Source organism: Lagopus muta, chromosome 1, assembly GCF_023343835.1.
Source record: "Lagopus muta isolate bLagMut1 chromosome 1, bLagMut1 primary, whole genome shotgun sequence".
In the NCBI taxonomy this organism is placed as follows: domain Eukaryota; kingdom Metazoa; phylum Chordata; class Aves; order Galliformes; family Phasianidae; genus Lagopus; species Lagopus muta.
The window spans coordinates 117,052,796-117,070,868 of NC_064433.1; the positions used below are offsets into that span (position 1 = coordinate 117,052,796).

General features: G+C 38.2%; 1 protein-coding gene and 1 long non-coding RNA gene across 12 annotated transcripts in view; one reads left to right on the top strand and one right to left on the bottom strand.

The window, feature by feature from the left end:
• Positions 1-3,647, top strand: part of KLHL15 (kelch like family member 15) — a 23,297-nt gene extending 19,650 nt beyond the window's left edge. For 9 of the 11 annotated variants that reach the window (XM_048940802.1, XM_048940791.1, XM_048940849.1 and 6 more), the window contains one exon: positions 537-3,647. In XM_048940802.1, the coding sequence (XP_048796759.1) occupies positions 537-1,646 (1,110 nt within the window). In that variant the 3' untranslated portion in view covers positions 1,647-3,647. The remainder of the gene's footprint in view (positions 1-536) is intronic. The other 2 variants (XR_007376138.1, XM_048940864.1) reach the window with 2 other exon arrangements.
• On the bottom strand, positions 3,117-18,015 carry LOC125691463 (uncharacterized). The gene is made up of 2 exons (XR_007376143.1): positions 17,904-18,015; positions 3,117-17,349 (listed from the first exon to the last, which is right to left on the bottom strand). It is a non-coding gene; the product is annotated as an uncharacterized LOC125691463 (long non-coding RNA).
• Positions 18,016-18,073: the final 58 nt, after the last annotated feature.

Sequence of the window (18,073 nt, forward strand, 5' to 3'; positions counted from 1 at the left end):
GTTCGGAAGGAAGGGATTCTGAACTTTGCCTTTCCATCACAAATAGTCCTGTGAGCAGAGTGTAGTGTTTGGGAATACCTACTTGGGCTCTGTTGTGAGACTTCATTAGAAGTCAGTCTAGAGTGGACTTAGGTAAATACAGAATGGGTGTGCAGGATATCGTTAAAAACCAGGGAAATAGTACGCTTTTAACTTAGACATTTCATCGATGAAGCAGAAGGTGTAAAGAGGCTTTCTTGGGAAGAAGGAATAATGATTTTTGGACTTGGGCGTTTCACCTGTGCGTAATCCCTGCTTAAATTTTGTGTGTGAGTATTCCAGTGACAACATTAGCCACTGTGCTTTTAATCACTAAACTCCCTTGTAGATTTTGAATAACTGTACGTTATCTTTAACCTTCATACATGAATGCAATTGCTGTTGAGAACACCTGACTTAGACTAAGTAAAATAATTTTTAAATTACACATAGCCATTTAGGTTTTCTGAATTGTTTCTCTTGGTCAGAATTTTAATATCTTTTAAATGTATTCATAGGTAAAAACATCAGAGTTTTACCGATACTCCCGGCAGCTGCGACATGAGGTTGACCAAGCCATGAATTACTTTCATAGCGTTCACCAGCAGCCTTTGATGGAAATGAAATCGAACAAAATTCGTTCTGCCAAACCCCAGACTGCCGTGTTTAGAGGAATGATAGGACACAGTATGGTAAACAGTAAAATTCTTCTCTTGCACAAACCGAGGGTCTGGTGGGAACTAGAGGGTCCTCAAGTACCTTTACGACCAGACTGCCTTGCCATTGTGAATAACTTTGTGTTCCTGTTAGGTGGGGAAGAACTGGGGCCAGATGGTGAGTTTCATGCTTCATCCAAAGTGTTTAGATATGACCCAAGACAGAACACTTGGTTACGAATGGCAGACATGTCTGTCCCGCGTTCTGAGTTTGCTGTTGGAGTTATTGGGAGGTACGTTTATGCAGTGGCTGGGAGAACCAGGGATGAAACCTTTTATTCAACTGAACGGTATGATATTACTGAAGATAAATGGGAATTTGTAGATCCCTATCCAGTCAATAAATATGGACATGAAGGAACTGTGCTGGGTAACAAGTTGTATATCACTGGTGGAATTACATCATCTTCAACTTCTAAGCAAGTGTGTGTATTTGATCCCAGTAAAGAAGGGACAGTAGAGCAGCGAACAAGGAGAACTCAAGTGGTCACTAACTGTTGGGAGAACAAATGCAAAATGAATTATGCAAGATGCTTTCACAAAATGATTTCTTACAATGGTAAGCTTTATGTCTTTGGAGGTGTCTGTGTGATCCTCAGGGCTTCCTTTGAATCTCAAGGATGTCCCTCTACAGAGGTTTACGACCCTGATACTGATCAGTGGACTATATTGGCTTCTATGCCAATTGGTAGGAGTGGTCACGGTGTAGCTGTTCTGGACAAACAGATAATGGTTCTTGGAGGCCTCTGTTACAATGGTCATTACAGTGACTCAATTCTCACCTTTGATCCAGAGGAAAACAAGTGGAAAGAAGATGAATACCCAAGGATGCCCTGCAAGCTGGATGGCTTACAGGTCTGCAGCTTGCACTTCCCTGAATATGTTTTGGAACATGTTAGACGTTGCAGCTGAAACAGAATAAACACCCTCAGTGAAATATGAAAAGCTGAATCTTATTTGTCAGAAAAAAAGTAGATCATTCCGAAAGTAATGCCTCCTATTTATTTCCAAGGAAACTACGACATACACAAAGAGCACAGTAACATTACTTGATTGAGCAAGTTCTTGGCTGCAAAATGCTGTTTTTCACCATAGTCACCACCATGGGCTATGCATTCTCGACTGTAACGAGCAAGAGCCTGCATGCTGTGCTTGTGAAAACCTGTACCAGCGGAGTTGACCCATTGTTCTACGGCTGCTTTGATGGCATAGTTCATAGGAAAATGTTGTCCGTGCAGTCTGTCTTTCGTCGGCTCAAACAAATGGAAATCAGAGGGCCCCAAATCCAGGTAATACGATGGATGTGGTGGAACAGTCCAGCCTAGATTGGCAGTGTGATCCACAGTCTTCAAACTAGTATGGGGCATGGAGTTACTATGTTACAGGAGAAAGGCCCTCTTCTTTTTTGGTTTATGTCACGTCCCACCTGTCAGCTAGTTGTCACGGCAACAGCTTTGCACTGCAAGTGTTTGAGACATACCAAGCACACCCCAAAAGGTCATAAAGTATTTTTTGTTGATCTTTTACAGCCTCGCTCTGGATTAAGCCTTCAGCTTAATCAGCACTATGATGGAGCGGTCAGAGATGATGGTTTATCTGGCTTCCAGGAAATCTAGAAGGATCACCGCCTTTATATCCCAAAAGACTGCACACATTTTACCTGCTGACGGCTGCATCCTGAACTTTTTGTGAGGAATTCATGCTCTGTGAACTGCTGTTTTGACACTGGCTCAAAATTTTGAGAGCAAATCTCATTATCAGTAATGCGATCCAGAAAACCGTCACTTTCAGCCTTGCACTGGATTCCTGGTCATAACTCACTGATTCACGCAAGTGGTCTGATCGAGACACTCTTCATTTCATGATGTGACAGCTGTGTACAGCCATCTGGAACATAGCTTGTCTTTCACATCACTTAGCACTGCTGAAATGCACCACCCGCTGCCTCACTGTGCTCACATCCACTGTTGATCTCCAGAAACGTTCAGCATGCGTCAGTGAATGTCAGTGGGTGCAATTGTTTCCTGTTTTATTGGAGGAATTTCAGTCACACACACTTCACACCCACTTCCCCAGACTGCCCGTCTGCTGTCATCTGTCACATGGCAACAAAATGTAGTGGACTATTGGAGGGAAAGTTCAACTTCTACTGCTATACCACCGCCATCTGCCTCCAACATTGTGAGCCAACATAATACAATAGGAGGCATTACTTTTGGAGCAGCTAACATACAATCTAGTTGAATTCCTTCAGAGACGTTAGCATGTTGTGTGTAAGGACAACTGCTAAATGCTTAAGAGAAACACGATTTACAGGGAGAATACTTACCAAGTTTGTTAGAAAAGCCAATAGTTGGTCTGATACTGTAAAAGTTGTGGGATTTGTTTTTGTTTTGTTTTAACAAATGCAGTTGTAAACAGGGGAAAGAAAATATATATTTTGGGGTGTGCTTATTCTTTTGATAGCATTTCATGTCCATACTTGTTTGATTTTTTGTTTTTTGTTTGTTTTCCTGTGGCCACGGTACCAGATTTCTTCTGAAATCAATTGAGTTTAACAAAACATTTGTGGAAGGAAGAAAGACCTGATTCTCTTTTTTTATTGAGCATCAAAGTAGAACTCATAAGCTGTAGTAGGATACAATTAAGTTTAAAAGAACAAAGCTAAAACCATTTTTGTGTTTTATGTTGTGTTTGGATGCTCTTCCCATTAACTGCACAGTACTCTCACATCTGCAAGGTGTTTCTGTTTTCCCTTAAATACTGTTAAGTATAACCTCCAGTCTCTTTGCATGTGTTTTTTTCCAAGTTTTGTATATTAGTACTGGTAAGTCTGCCAAAATGTGAATTACACATTTTCTACTGAATTGAAAAAACTTTAACTTTTTAAAAATATTATTATTTAAAACACTATTTCTGTGCTGCCTTCTGTTGTCTGCATTATGTTTGTTGGTAAGTAAAGTATGTACATGCATATACATTGTAAAAAAACAAAAAACAACCTTTTTACATGCAGCTATATTTAAACCAGTGCACAAATTCAGCCATATCTGTTAAATTTAAGGTGTAGTTTTATCCATTAATGAGCTAAGTAAGTCAAAGTTCTTACATAACTGGAAGCATCATTTGGTATCAAAGTATCTTTAGCATATACTGATTGATTCAGTAACTTTAAAATCCTTATACTGACTTTACGTAACGAACTCTTAATAATTTGTTGTTTTATAAATTATTTTAAAAAACTAAATACATCTTACCTGAGTTTGTTTTATGTATGAATGTGCTACCAGTCTTGTTTTTTATGAAAATGGAAAGTGTCAGTAAGCGAATGCTCACCAGCACTGCTTTGACCCACAGGTATTTTCAGAACTGGATGTACTATAGTGTATTCTCAGCAGTGGCTTTGCTTGTACTCGTATAGAAGTGATAAATCTTTTATTAATAGTAGGGTTTTTTTTTTAATTATTTGCTGCTGTGAACTACTGTGTTTTGAGTTAGGTGTTTGGATGGCTACTACCATTTGTGTTTCTACAAAAAAAAATAACAAATTTCATGGCTGTAGCTACTGACCTCATAGTGCCTGAAATGAAATGTGCTGTTCCTGAGGGCTTTTAATAACTCCATTGTGTTAACTTGCAGATATCAGTAAGAATGATTTGCCAAGGTATAAATAATGACAATTCAATTCTTACTTTCTTTAATGTTGTAAAAACAATCGTCAATAGAATCTGAAGGAGAAATTTGGGTAACTCATAGGCTTACACTTGATTCAGGAGTGTAGGGAGAAAATACTGAAACATGCATTTGCATCTTCTATAAAGTCTTATGCTACTTTGCTTTTCTTTAAGCAGTAGACTTAATAGACAGCACTGCAAATCGACTTTATTCAGCATCTTCTAGTTGAAAATCACTGTAGAAGAGGAATGTACAGTACTCAGGGAGTTCAGAAGAATGCACTTGCAGAAGGACCAAAATCACTGCAAAATGTCCTGTGTTAAAAATAACATCTACTTACCTAAACTGAATTTTAAATCATCAACAGAAGTGAAAACAATGTATACAACTCCTCATCTATATAATTTGTGATATCTTTGTAGTAATTATGTTCTGGGTTGAGATGTGTTAATCTAAATCAGATCAGTAGATTTTTTTTTCTTAAAAATGACTTACTGAGCATTTTCTTTCTATAAGTTAACAGGAAGGATAATTTATGCCATCACAGCTGTATTAATGTTATCTATGCCGGTAGTGACTGGACCAAATATTGATTTTCAGCCTTCTCATGTAGACTAAGGGTTGCTTTTAAATTTAAGTCTTTACTGAGTGAGAAATATCATTTACTTTCCTAGTAGTCTAACTTAAAGCCAACTTTATTTACACTAAAACCTCAGTTCTACTGTGAGACTTGTGCGTACATTGTCCTTTGTAGGTGCAGAGATGACCTGATTCCAGTAGGTGCTGGCTGTGTGCAAGTAAAAAGGTTCTTCTGTATCTATCTCAAAGAGTATTAGGGCACAAAAAAAAGCCAAAACCTTTTTCTTTACTATTCTTACTCTTTTTGTCACAACCTCATTTCTTAATAAATGTGTGGGGCAGCAAAAATCTAATCCTGCTTGAGCAAGCTTCAAGGGGACTTAATAATATGTAGCTCACTCTGAAAGTAGTGCCTCCTGTTTATATTCATGGAAACTACAACATATGCAAGGAGCACAATAACATTTTGATAGAGCAAATTCTGAGCTACAAAACTACTTTTCACCACAGTCGCCACCATTAGCTCTGCATTCTCAACTGTAATGAACAAGAGCGTGCATGCCACAATTATAAAAGTTTGTGTCCCCCACTGGTGGTGACCCACTGTTCCCCAGCATTGAAAATGTTGCCTATGCTGTCCATCTTTCTTCAGCTTGAACAGATGGAAATCAGAAGGCCCCAAATGCAGACTACACAGTGGGTGTGGTAGGACAGTCCAGCCAAGATTGGCAGTGTGATCCATGGTCTTCAAACATGTATGGGGCCTGGAGTTATTGTGTAACAGGAGAAAGATTGTCTTCTTCTCTGGCCTGACTCTGGAAGTTAGAGCCTTCAGCTTAGTCTGCATCATGATGTATGGGTCAGAGTTGATGGTTTGTCCAGTTTCCAGGAAATCCAGACAGATCGCCTTTCCTATCCCAAAAGGCATTACTGTACTTGCTGAGAGCTGTGTCTTGTCTTTTTCTTTGATAGAAAATTCACATCTTGCTGCTCCAAGGACTGCATTTTTGACTCAGTCACTCAGTGCTGACACCACATCTCATCACTGGTAATGGTGCAGTTGAGGAAACTGTCACCTTCAGCCTCAGTAGGTCCTGACAAACTTTCATACAGTGTTCTTTCTGTTCCTGTGTGAGCGTTTCTGGCACTCAGTGCAAGCTTTGTGATATTTCAACATTATTTCCAACACATTAAAGTAGACGCTTATCCTATACAGTTTCCTGATTACAATCTGCTGATTCACGTGGATAAATCTTGTAGTGTGACATCTGTGAGCAGCCATCTGGGATGTGGCTTATCTTCAGTGTCACTGTCACCACTGCTAAAATCCACCACCTACCACTTCACTGTGCTCACATCCACTGTTGGATCTCCAGAAACATTCTGTGAGTGTTGTACATCAGTAGGTGCCATTTTTTCCACGTGGAGGAATTCAATTCCACACCATTATTTCACCTGCACTTCCATGTTAGACATCATTGTGTCACGCTGTCCCTATGCAGCCATCTGTCACACAGCAACAAAAGGGAATGGAATATGGGTGGGAAGGTTCAGAATCTACTGCCATACCACCAACATCCACCTCTGATGTTGTAGGCCACCATAATAAAACAGGAGGCATTACTTTTGGAGCAGCCCTTGTAGCATACAGTAATATACCACAAGGGCTTGTCTGGGAAATGGATGTGGTTCTGGGAATCTGGTTTTCCATGATTCAGGTGTAGTAAATGGATGTTACTTAAGACTTAATTAGAAGTCATGGTAACGATGGAAGTGTTTCAAGTTATGTTTCAGGTCTGTATTTAAGCAACTTCTGAGTTTCGTCGGCAAAGCAACTGCTAGTGAAGGCTTTGGTGTGTATTGATACTTGAAGCATTAAGAACCAGATCATTTTTAGATGCTCTGCTTTTAAGTTCCTGTTCATCTCCAGCTGTTCAGATCTGAAAGATATTGTTCAGAATTGTGAAATTCTAGCTTGAACTGTTGGTTAGGGCCTCCATGCAGTCTTGTCTTCAAGAAGCTGGGTGTAACACAGGGGTATGTGAGAATGTTTTGTTAATTCACATTTCTACCATGTTTTTATTGTTTCAAGCATGAATTTGAGGCTTCTGTTCTCTTTTCCACTGCAGTGGAACTTGTGAGGCAGTTATCGTTGTGTTCTATGTCACAGGGGTATCTTCTGTTTTATTGAAAGTTTTAGCCCTAGATTGTTAAGTGTTAAAATAAAAACAAAAGTAAACTGGGTAAAAGAGGGAGGATTTTAAAAGCATCTTTCATTTGTCAAGAAGAAGGTAAGTTGCAATTTTTGATTGGGAAGTTTGAGGGGGGTTTTGTCTATTTCCACTCCGTCCTTCCTACAACACTTGCAAATCTGGTCTTGCCTAGATATTTAAAATTTAACATATGACCTCCTTTAAAATTGCAAGCGTACTTGCCTTTCCTTAAGAAAAGGTGGACATAGTGAGTTACAGTCTAGTTTATTCACGCTCATAGCAAAAAATTATCGGCTTCACTTCTTAATTTAGCATCTAACTCCAGGAAGGAGTTTTATTTCCAAATGATCCAGAATGGATAAAAAGCATAGTGCTTCTGTGAGTTGGCTGAACGCTGCCTGTTGCCATTCAGCTTGCTGCTATGTCTGTTGTAATGGAACAGATAATTCTTTGCAGACTACTACATAAGGAAAAAATAGCTTACTTTTTCCCCACGAGGTGTTGGCAGTGGTTTCACAGTGGGAGGTATTAGGCTGAAAAAAACCCTTTTGAAATTCTTTCCCCTTTGATTCAACTGCAGGGAGGCAGTATGTAGTTTTTCTAAGGATCTGCTCTTTCAGAAAGCACTGCCAGCGAGAGGGGCTAGTAGCTGTGTGTCACGTACCTGGCAACCTGCTTTTGTTACCTCCTTTGAAACATAGGGATGCCCCACTTTCTGCAGTGTGGCAGTTCATACTAGTTCTAAGGGTTTGTGACTTCAATATTTCTCTGGTCTCCGAGGTTTGCAGCCATTATTTCTTACAGACCTCCTGCCTTACAAACACAAGGGCTGCCTTTTTTCCTGCCGATAATACAGTACATATTTGCGTCAAGAACGAAGCACTGGTGCTCAGGAACTGAAGGATAACATTCAACAGGTACAAATGAAAAAAGGAAAAGAAAAGCACTGCTTAGCTCATTATGTCTGTTCTTTCGTGAAATGAAGGTAAGCATTATAGGGAGATGCAAATTACCCTAAAAATAAATTTCTTTCACCTTTGTAAATGACAAGGTCTTTTTAGAAATAGAGACAATCACATTTGTAGATCACATTTGCCTTTTAAAGGTATTTTTCATTAGAAAAGTAGTGAATTGGGCCCCTCATTCTTTTTAATGCTTCAAATGTGGACTTTACACACGTGAAGAGTCCCGTATAAAGAATTCATAAAGCTCTAAGTTACGTAAAAGAAAGCATAAAGGCACAAACATGATTAAATGTGTGCCTAAGTGCTTACAGGGGTTTGGTAATGAAAGAAAACATCCAGCCTGTTCTTCATTTAGTAACAAATACCTGGTGAAGTTACTTCAGTCAGTATGGTCTGTCCCATGTGGCAGGGTGCACTGAAGGAATGTGGGAGAGAACAGAGTGGAGAGATGCATGTAATCCGTTTAGAACAGAGCTTGCCAGTGTCCTGTAGCTAACATTTTGAGGTTTTCATGTTTGTAAAGCAATTTGAAGCTGCTTAAAATAAATATTAATGACTACGTTTGCATCTGTATTCTATGTTTGGATGTTTGTAAACAATTTAGACTTTCCCTTTCTGTAGGCAAACATTATAAAAGCAGTCATGTGGCAGGTGGCAGAAAAACCTACTTCTTTGTGCAAAGCTTCACTAGATCGCTACTATTTTTTTTTTCCCCAAATTAGAATTAACATTTAGATAGTCTTTTAAAATAGCTTTCCTTGGTCAGATACCTTTGGATTAATATTGAGTTGGTAGCTAGGGGAAAACCACTTCTATTTGCAGATGGTAGATTTAATTTATGGGTCCGGTAGAGAAAGCTTTGCTGTAAGTCTAGGAGATACAGTGTTATGTAGGACTGTACTGCAGCTGTGCTTAGGGGGCTTTTATTACCTCAGTGGAACCCACCTAACTTCTACATCAGTTATGGGAACAGGTGAAGGGAAGATTGAGCTATGTTTTTTAATTTTAAATATTTTTCCCTATATATTGTTATTTTTTTAGATCTTTTTAAAGTATATTATTATATGCTGGAGAATGCAATTCTGCTATAGTATCCCACTTGTTTCTAGTGTACAATATCAGATTCTTTGTATTGAAAGGAATGTATTTGATAACAGGAAAAGTTATTTTCGAAGTCTGCTGTGTTTATGTCTAGCAATTGGAAATACTTTTCCTATATAAAATTAATGTTATATATATATATAAATATATATGTGACCTCATATGTACATTTGGATTAACTGTCTAATGACTACATCAGGGCTGCTATATACTTATCTGAAAAAATTTATGATTGCCTCTTTTAAACTGTTTTAAAAAGCCTTTTCTCTTGTCTCTTTTTGGCAGAAGGTAATTTTCCCTAGCTGTGGGTACAGTATGCTCAGACTTGCATTTGTGCTCTGTTCAGTTTTTAAACTGAAAAAAAAAATTGTATAAAAATGTGTATAAAGAGAAGTGTAAATAAAATATTTTTAAGCTTTAAACACTCTGCTGTATACTTTGTAATATTTAGTGCAGCGTGCCTGGATTTCAGGACTTCAGAGATTACTAAGCTAAACAAATCTTTAAAAATGTCTTGTGTCGCTATCATTCATAGTGCTGTGTTAAGGATAGCCAACGTCATAGTAACAAGAAAAGTTGGATGTCCTTATATAGCATCATTCTTGTGTCTTTAGCTATATTTTACAATCTTCCCAGTGTTAATTGCCTAGTACATTCAATCGTACCCTCTGCATTTCAAGCTTGAACCTAGGTTCCATGACTTAATGGTTACATTTGTAACCTAGCATGAAGGCATACTTTGAAACGACAAAAAATGAGAACTGAAGCCAGCCTTTGGTGTTAGTCTGAGCTGGGAGAAAGATGGTTCCATCAAATCTATCAAATGCATAGAATCAGAGGCTCTGAAATAACATGCATTTACACACTTGGGCCTCAAAGTGCCAGAAGCCTAAATCATAATCCTTTAAGTTTTCCATAATGAAGCATTCATGTCAGGATTAATGCCTCAGATCAGGACAACATCCATTACCAAGAAGGGAAGGGGTGAGGTAAAATAGCAGAGAGAGAGAGACTGTGGTCTTGACTTGCCTTCATGAGACTGCTTGAAAAATCTTCCCTTTCAGTCCTCTGCCACGATTTTTTTTCTGCCACTGTCTGTTCTTCAACAGCTCTATCTGTCAAAGACCCTGGTTTAAAAATCTGCCATGAAAAATGTTTGAAAGTAACTCTGGTCGTCTCTTCTTTTTTTTTCTCTCTCTCTCTCTTTAATCTTGAGTTCTAAAACAGTGTTTTAATATTGTTTCAGTGCATAGGATGATTTAAGACTTTATTTGCATGAAATCATTTTTCCCTCCTGCTTTGCTGGCTGAACTTGACGCTACGCTTAGTGCTGTTTAATGAGGGAACGGTGCAGCAGTGGAATGCATCACAAGAGAAGGGGCTTCTCTTATTTGCGATGTTCCCTGTTTTTCATTGGAAAGGAGACCAAATGTTGTGGGCTGATACAGTGGAAGAGAAGAAGATGGCAATCATTCCATGTTGTACATTTATTTATTTAATTTTGTTTGTCTTTTTTGCTTCCTTCCTTTGTGAGCCAGGTCATGTTTTTGACAATACCTTTTTGCCATGATGCTGGCCAGCTTTTCCTTGTTAGCACCTCCTTTGTTGATCAGATAATGCATCCATTGTTTCTCTAAAGAGAGCTCTCCAATTAACTGGCTCAAAGTTACTCTTATCAAATTATTCACTGTTTTGGATTCTGTTGCCTTATTTTTTGGCAATATTTCACTCTTGCATTCAGCTGATTGTATGACATGTAGCTAGTTTGGCAAAGGTAATTTTCAGTTAATTGTTTTTGTTGTTGTTAATTATACACCCTTGTTGATGTGAAATTCTTCCTTTTGACAGATGTTCCCCATTTGCTGCAAATTGTTGGGCTTTTTGTTGTTGTTGTTGTTGTTTTTTAATTCTGTAAGCTTAGTAATTTTGAAAACTGTTGATTGTTTTGGGTTACACAGATTCTGAACAGGCTGCCCACAGAAGCTGTGGATGCCCCATCCCTGAAGTGTTCAAGGCCAGATTGGATGGGGGCCCTGGGCAGCCTGGTTTAGTATTGAATGCAGAGGTTGGTGGCCCAGCATGTGGTGAGAGGGGTTGAAGATTCATGATCCCTGAGGTCCCTTCCAACCCGGACCATTTTGTAATTCTTATTCTGTATTTGTTTTTGGGTTCATAACATACTTGTTGATGTATCCCCTCCCTGCCCCCAGCCATTAACCCATCAAATCTTATTTATTGTGTCATCTTTTCACCAGAGTACCTTCTTGGCCAGTGTTATTTTCTTGGCACATGAAAAGCTTTTGCTTGTTCAAGAAGCGTAAGGGGAATATGAGTAATTTCTTGTTCTCATTAATGTTTTTCACTTCTACATTTGTCCATTTAGTTGCACTGACAGGTGCTTTGTAAAAATAAACCTCATCCTGATCTGTTTAAGTACCCAGTGACTCTTTAGTCTTCCATCCACAGGAATGTCAGCATTGTGTCTCAGGCTGATGTCACCCATGGTAACAGTTCTCATAAGGATAAATGTTCAGAAAATACCTCTGAATAAAAAATACTATTTTTCTAATGAGATAAATGGCTTCAATTGTGAACCTTTTTATTGCACTATTTAATTTTATGAGATAGATGCATCTTTGACATAAACTGCCAGCTTTCTTTCCCACACCCTCTTTCTGCATATCCTCGGGCACGGTCTAAGTATTGCTTCATTTACTGCTTTTTGTCGTGTAGCTCATCTCACAAGTTTGAGTTAAACCGATCGTATCATTCTTTATTCTGTGTGACAGTCTTTTATCTCCTGAAGTCAAATGTGTATGTGATGGGTGTGTTCCTAACTATTTGAGACTTTCTAAGTTTACCGTCCCTTTTTTCTCAAAAGAATTGTATGGCGTGAGCTGAAACCAAATATTTCACCCATGTGCTTCTGTGTGGTTAAATCTGAAGGGAGGAATTGCAGGGTGGTCAGTATATTCCTCTCCTGTTTACCTTCTCAGATTGCTCAAGTCATCAAAATGCATTTGCATTCGTGGTGGTGACACTGGAGTCAATACAATGGATGGCTTAAGCACTTTCCTCCATATTGCTGTAGTAATAGCCTTCATTTTCACTCCTGGAAAGCAAGGGATTGCTAACTTTTTGCACCTCTCAGAAAGCCCTGCTGGCTGATTTATTCCCAAGATGGAGTCATAATCAATGGTTTGTTCTTGACCAGCTGTGGATGTTCTGTGAGATTTGCCTTGTAACATCTCTTCTGGCTCTGGCCCTCACAGGTTGTTCCCCTTGGATTTCTAACCTCACAAGGATGGCAACTTAATATCAAGAAATTACTGTAACTTCCAGTAGTAATTTTTAATACAGCAAACCAAAAGCATTAAAAATTAAGACATTTTACAGTGCAAAACATTGCCCCTTGATTTTCAGTACATTATTGCAACCTGAAAGTCTTACTGTTAAGTAATAGTTTCCCTTTGCTGTTTCTCCTCGATTATCCGAAGCACTGAAAAGAACTGTGCAGTCAGGAAAAAAACAGATTATTATCATTAACTGAACTGCAGCTTCTATTTTAATGAATATTCATGTTCTTAATGCTGGGAGATGGTCCAATTATTACTAAGAACATCAGAAAATTTTAGCTGATTTCTGAGACAACTGGATTTTGACTAAGTACTGTTTTCTGAAACCAAGAGGAGTAAGGCTTAACTCTGCGTAAGTTCAATAACTAAATCCTCCAGCCAGAGGAATCTCCATACAAGTTTTGTGACACCCAAATAACCAACTGTACTTACGAGAATTTCTGCTCCTAAGCAAGTGTGATAATAGCATACATTCCAGTTTTATGCCAGCTTGGCAGTACAGTTGGATTTTGTTTTATTTTTTGTAGTTACAATTAATCTGTCTGTTCTGCTAAACTTGTTAAACAGGTGTGAGAAGCCATATTTTCATATTTGCAGCTAACCTGTACCATGCAAGATGCAGCACAGCATGTAGTGGTTCCCTTCTCCAGCAGTTTCCTTTGTAGGTGCGAATGGGTAAGTCCCATGGATTCTCACTGTTAGAAGTGTGTGTGGCTACTGTTAGAAGCATTACAAAACAATTGGTATTTGGGTAAATAAAGTGCTACATTTTGTGTTTATATACATAGATGCTGAGGTTAATACCTCATTTGCCAATAAATATGAAGATAAATAAAAACATTTTCCTGCTAAGAAATTCATCAGTACTGTGAAAATAACTTTTTTTATGAAGATGAAAAGATTGCAGTTAAAATCTTAGAGATTCGTAACTGCTGCATGACATTTTACATTCTAGCTGCAGTTAATATCCTAAATGTAATCAGCTCAATAGAAATTTGAGATGCAATTAAATTTTGAAGAGTTGGATTTTGTTGTGATGAGTGCTAAGAAGCATCAAAAAATGTCTGTTAGTTTATGTTCTCACTGCTACTAGTAGTGCTACAACTGTGCATCTTTTAGCTGACATCTCTGCTGGTAGTTTCAGCAACTTGTTAGCAGAAGAATTGTTCATCATTGCTGGGATGGTGTAATTCAAAATGTAGAACTCGAGCTGCAGTAAGAAATCTGGATCTGGATTATGGAAGGAACACTGCAGTGTTTAACCATGATGCTATCAACAGTGAAACTCAACTCAATTGAACTACACTTTTTTTTCAGGATACGTTTGTCTGTTTTACCTGTCACCTCTCAGGATTTAGACAGCACCAAGTATGTTTTGGAAGCTCTTAGAACGTGACAAAGTTGATGACAGCGTGTGCTAAAATGCAGAAGTGCCTCCGATGCAGTTAAAGGTAGGTCAGTGGGAAAGCATGAAGAAATCTGCAATGGCATCTGTCCTTAGTTTTCAGTTTAGTTATTCAACATATTGCTACAAACCCTGTAGATTCCAAAACAGCAACTCTGAGAAGCATTACATTCAGAATGCTTTAAAAAATACGTTTAAGAATGAGAAGCAAAAGCTCAAGGTAAGCTTAACTCCAGATTAAAGAAAAAAATATTATTAAACACAGAAATAATAAACATTTTTTTGTCTTGTTTTGTTTTTCAAACTGGGGAATGAGAAATACAGAATTAAATAGGTTGCTTATGAGTATCCAAACTGTACTACTTTCACTGCACCCTGTGAAAGAGAGTTGAATTGGCTGTTTGGAACAACCGTGCTAAAATTCACATGAATGTAAAAAACTGACTGTATGTTTTGGAGACCTGTGTGGCAAAGCTGTATACTTGATGTGTCACATCTGTGTTTTGTGCAGAATATTTTGAAAGCCCACCAAAACACACAGCCACTTTCAGTTCAGGAGCCGTTACAGTTGTATATTTAACAACATACTTTGAAAGTAACTTAAAAGAGATGTGCTGAACAGTATTCCTGTAAGTTAAAACATATAAAAGTGCGGTAGGAGGCAGAAAAGCAGAGTGCTTTGCAAAGATTTTAGGAATTAGTTTTAAACAGGCTGGCAAAACAGTAGTGACAAGCCATGGCGTTAGAAATTTCATTTTAGAGAAGAAAAGGTGCATGGAAAAATATGTTTTAAAAAATATACAAGATTTATCATGTAGGAGAACACCAAAATAAGCTAGCTTTTCACTTTGTGATGTTTTCCATGGATCAGTGTCACTAGCTGATTGCACTGATATTTAATAAGTAGATGTTACAAGCTCAGATTTTAACAAGAATGTGCAACAAATCCATTTTTTTTCTACCGTACCTCTTAATGCGTGCCAAATAAATACCTGTTGTGCTGCTGGTAAAGAATTGCTCCTATCTTACTGAAAAAAAACAGCTGTAAATAACAATCTAATATGGCATTAAAAAGGATCAGACTGGAAGGCAAAAGATGAGTTTCTTAAATTATATTTCTGCCTGGACTGGCACAGTTTATGAGCTGTATCAACATCTTCAATATTCTCTGAGCTGTAGCTTTCTAAACAAAACATTTATTTCACAAGTATTTAGAAAAGCTATTTACCAAGGACAGGGAAAGGTGCAATGTGAAATGTGAAATGAAACTCTAGCTTGGTATAGGTTCTTACCTAACACTAGAAACAGCTGTGAGCTGATCGAGTCAAAGGCCTTTATTCCGTAGCCTCTGCTGCAGAAACTTCAGTTTCTTTGGAAGCCTGTCTGACAGAGGTTTGGACTGTGCACAATCCATTATGTCACGTGTTATCACTGTCCTGGAGAAATCTTGCAGACACCCTTCTCTGGCAGTTATTTCTGCCATGAAAATATGCAGGGGTTTCATCCAGATTACTGATATAATGCAAATAACAGTGTACATACATGAAAACGAATGCATTTTTATTGGTCTTCTCTATAAAGGTTTTCCCATTCTTGTCAGTCAGTCATATCAGTCACTTAATAGATAAACTTCCACGTGAAACAAAAAGTCCATTCAATACTAGAGCTGATAAAATCATGTGCATCATAAGTTTTTGTAAAACAACTCTTTGTTCTTTATGTATTTATGTATCTATCAATAATTGCTGTGTAATCACTGCATATAAGTCAATCACAAAAATATGTATTTGTAACATATATACAGCTGATGAATAAAAGACATTAAAAAAAATGTGCCTGCTTTGCAAACTGCCCATTCACTCTGCACGCTCACAAACCTGCCAAAGAATACTGGAAACCACTTTTCCAGAAATGTTTGCCATACTCTGATGGCTTATTTCCTACATGTATAGCTGACTGCACAAGTAAATTCAACGGTGAAAGAGGCCCATTAGTATTCTTTAATCAGAGGTCATTCAGATGCAACTAAACATCAACTAGCATTTTAGATACAAGTCTTGTTAGAGAGGGGATGTTTATAACCAAACCTGTAATGTTGATGTAAAAACATTTCTTACATGCATCTTTCACTGCAGCAATACCTGTTATCTGTAATCAATACCTGTTATTAGTTTTGATACTGAAACTCGTACCACTTGTTTGAAATACTTCCAATATCTCATTAACTTGTAACCATCCCCCACTGCTTGTAAAATACAACAGAAAAATATGATAAAGCTTTCAAAAAAAAAAAGGCAGATACAACCTGCAGTCTTCTTCCTTCACCTCTGACAAATGGCTCCTGACAACAGTTGAATCTATCAGCAAATAAGGATTGTGCTATTTTTACAATCAGCACATTGAGAAGCGTTGTCCGGTTGTATTATATGAGGTTTAAACATCCCCATTCATCAGGAAAATATTTATTCTTGCTTCACCTGGTTCCATTAAGTCTATAAATAGACTGCAATAAACAAATATAGGAACCTTCTCTAGGAGAGAACAAAGAAAACCGTAATCACAAAGAATATTTACGACTGTGAGAGGTACATGGCTCATCTGTCTTTCCATAAAATGCTTCCTGATTAACATTTACTACTGTGTTCTTTAGGTGCTTTATCTTCTAGGTATTAATTCTTTTTTATATTTTCTGCAGGACTGATTATCTTCATGTTCTAAAAGCAATACTAAATATTTTAAATTACTGTAATTTTTGGACTTGAAAAAAATAATGAGTATTATTTATCAGTATTATCTTCTCCAATTTCTTATTAGTGTGTCTAAATTAGAAGTGTAGAAGCATAGAATCAATACGGTTGGAAAAGACCTCTAAGATCACCTAGTCCAGTTCTCGACACATCCCCACCGTGCCTATTAAACCTGTCCCTCAGGGCCACATCTACACGTTTCTTGAACACCTCCAGGGACTCCACCACCTCGCTGGGCAGCCTAATCCAATGCTTCACCACTCTTTCTGTTTCCTAATATCCAAGCTGCAACTCTCCTGGCATAACTTAAACCCGTTACCTCTAATTCTATCAGTAGTTACCTGGAGAAGAGGCCAATCCCCACTTCACGATGGCTTCTCTCCCAGTCCCAGGAAAAAGGACTGGATTGATCATAGAGCTCATTTCAAAGCAGAACACAGGTTCTCATAACACCCTCTGGTGGTGCTCACGTTCACACCATGCCTGGGCAGCAAAGGTTCCTCTCGGATCTTGGAAGTTAAGCAGCCTGTCTCCCCTTCACGCCAAGTCGCGGCAGCACGGCTTCACAACAGAACTGCAATAGTAAATGTATGGCACAGCTGTTTGCACTTGGATTTTCTGTACATGACAATTATTCTGTACATGACAAAGAATACAGACAAATGCTCTAAAACATCTTTCTTATTAAAGAGGGTTTTCCATTGCTAGCTAAACATTAACAGTATTCTGTGAAAACATGAAGCTTGTTTGCATTTGAATTGTGTTACTATGTGAGCATGATTAAGCAGGAGAATAAGTATCTACCAAAGTGTTAAAAATAACAAGTACTGAGATCCTAGTAATTGATCAGAAAATGGTGACACATGAACTAAATCATCTCATTTGGTTGACTCATTTTCCTTTGCCCACTATTGCTGCCTTGGCCTTGAGCGGTGTGAGAAATCTGAAAAGCAGTAGAAAGTGGAAACTCCTGACCAGCAAATCTTTAGAAGCAAAGAACACAGCTAATTAACTGATAACATGGGAAGAGATTTCCCATTATTTAAATCAGACCGTAGCACTGTTTTGGTTTATCTTAGTTGAAAGGAATTTAGTATTTATTATTCTAGTTACAGCTGAATGACAAACCCAATAGTGTAGGCGTAATGGGCTGAATAAGTCTGGATGACTGTCTTTGAGGCACGCAGTGGCAACAACCACTCAAGGCGCCATTTCTCAGCCACTCCCGCCTTCCTTCTCCCAGCCCCTCTCCAGCTGCTGCGCAAGCTCTACCCGCTGCCCTGCCCACAACGTGGTGG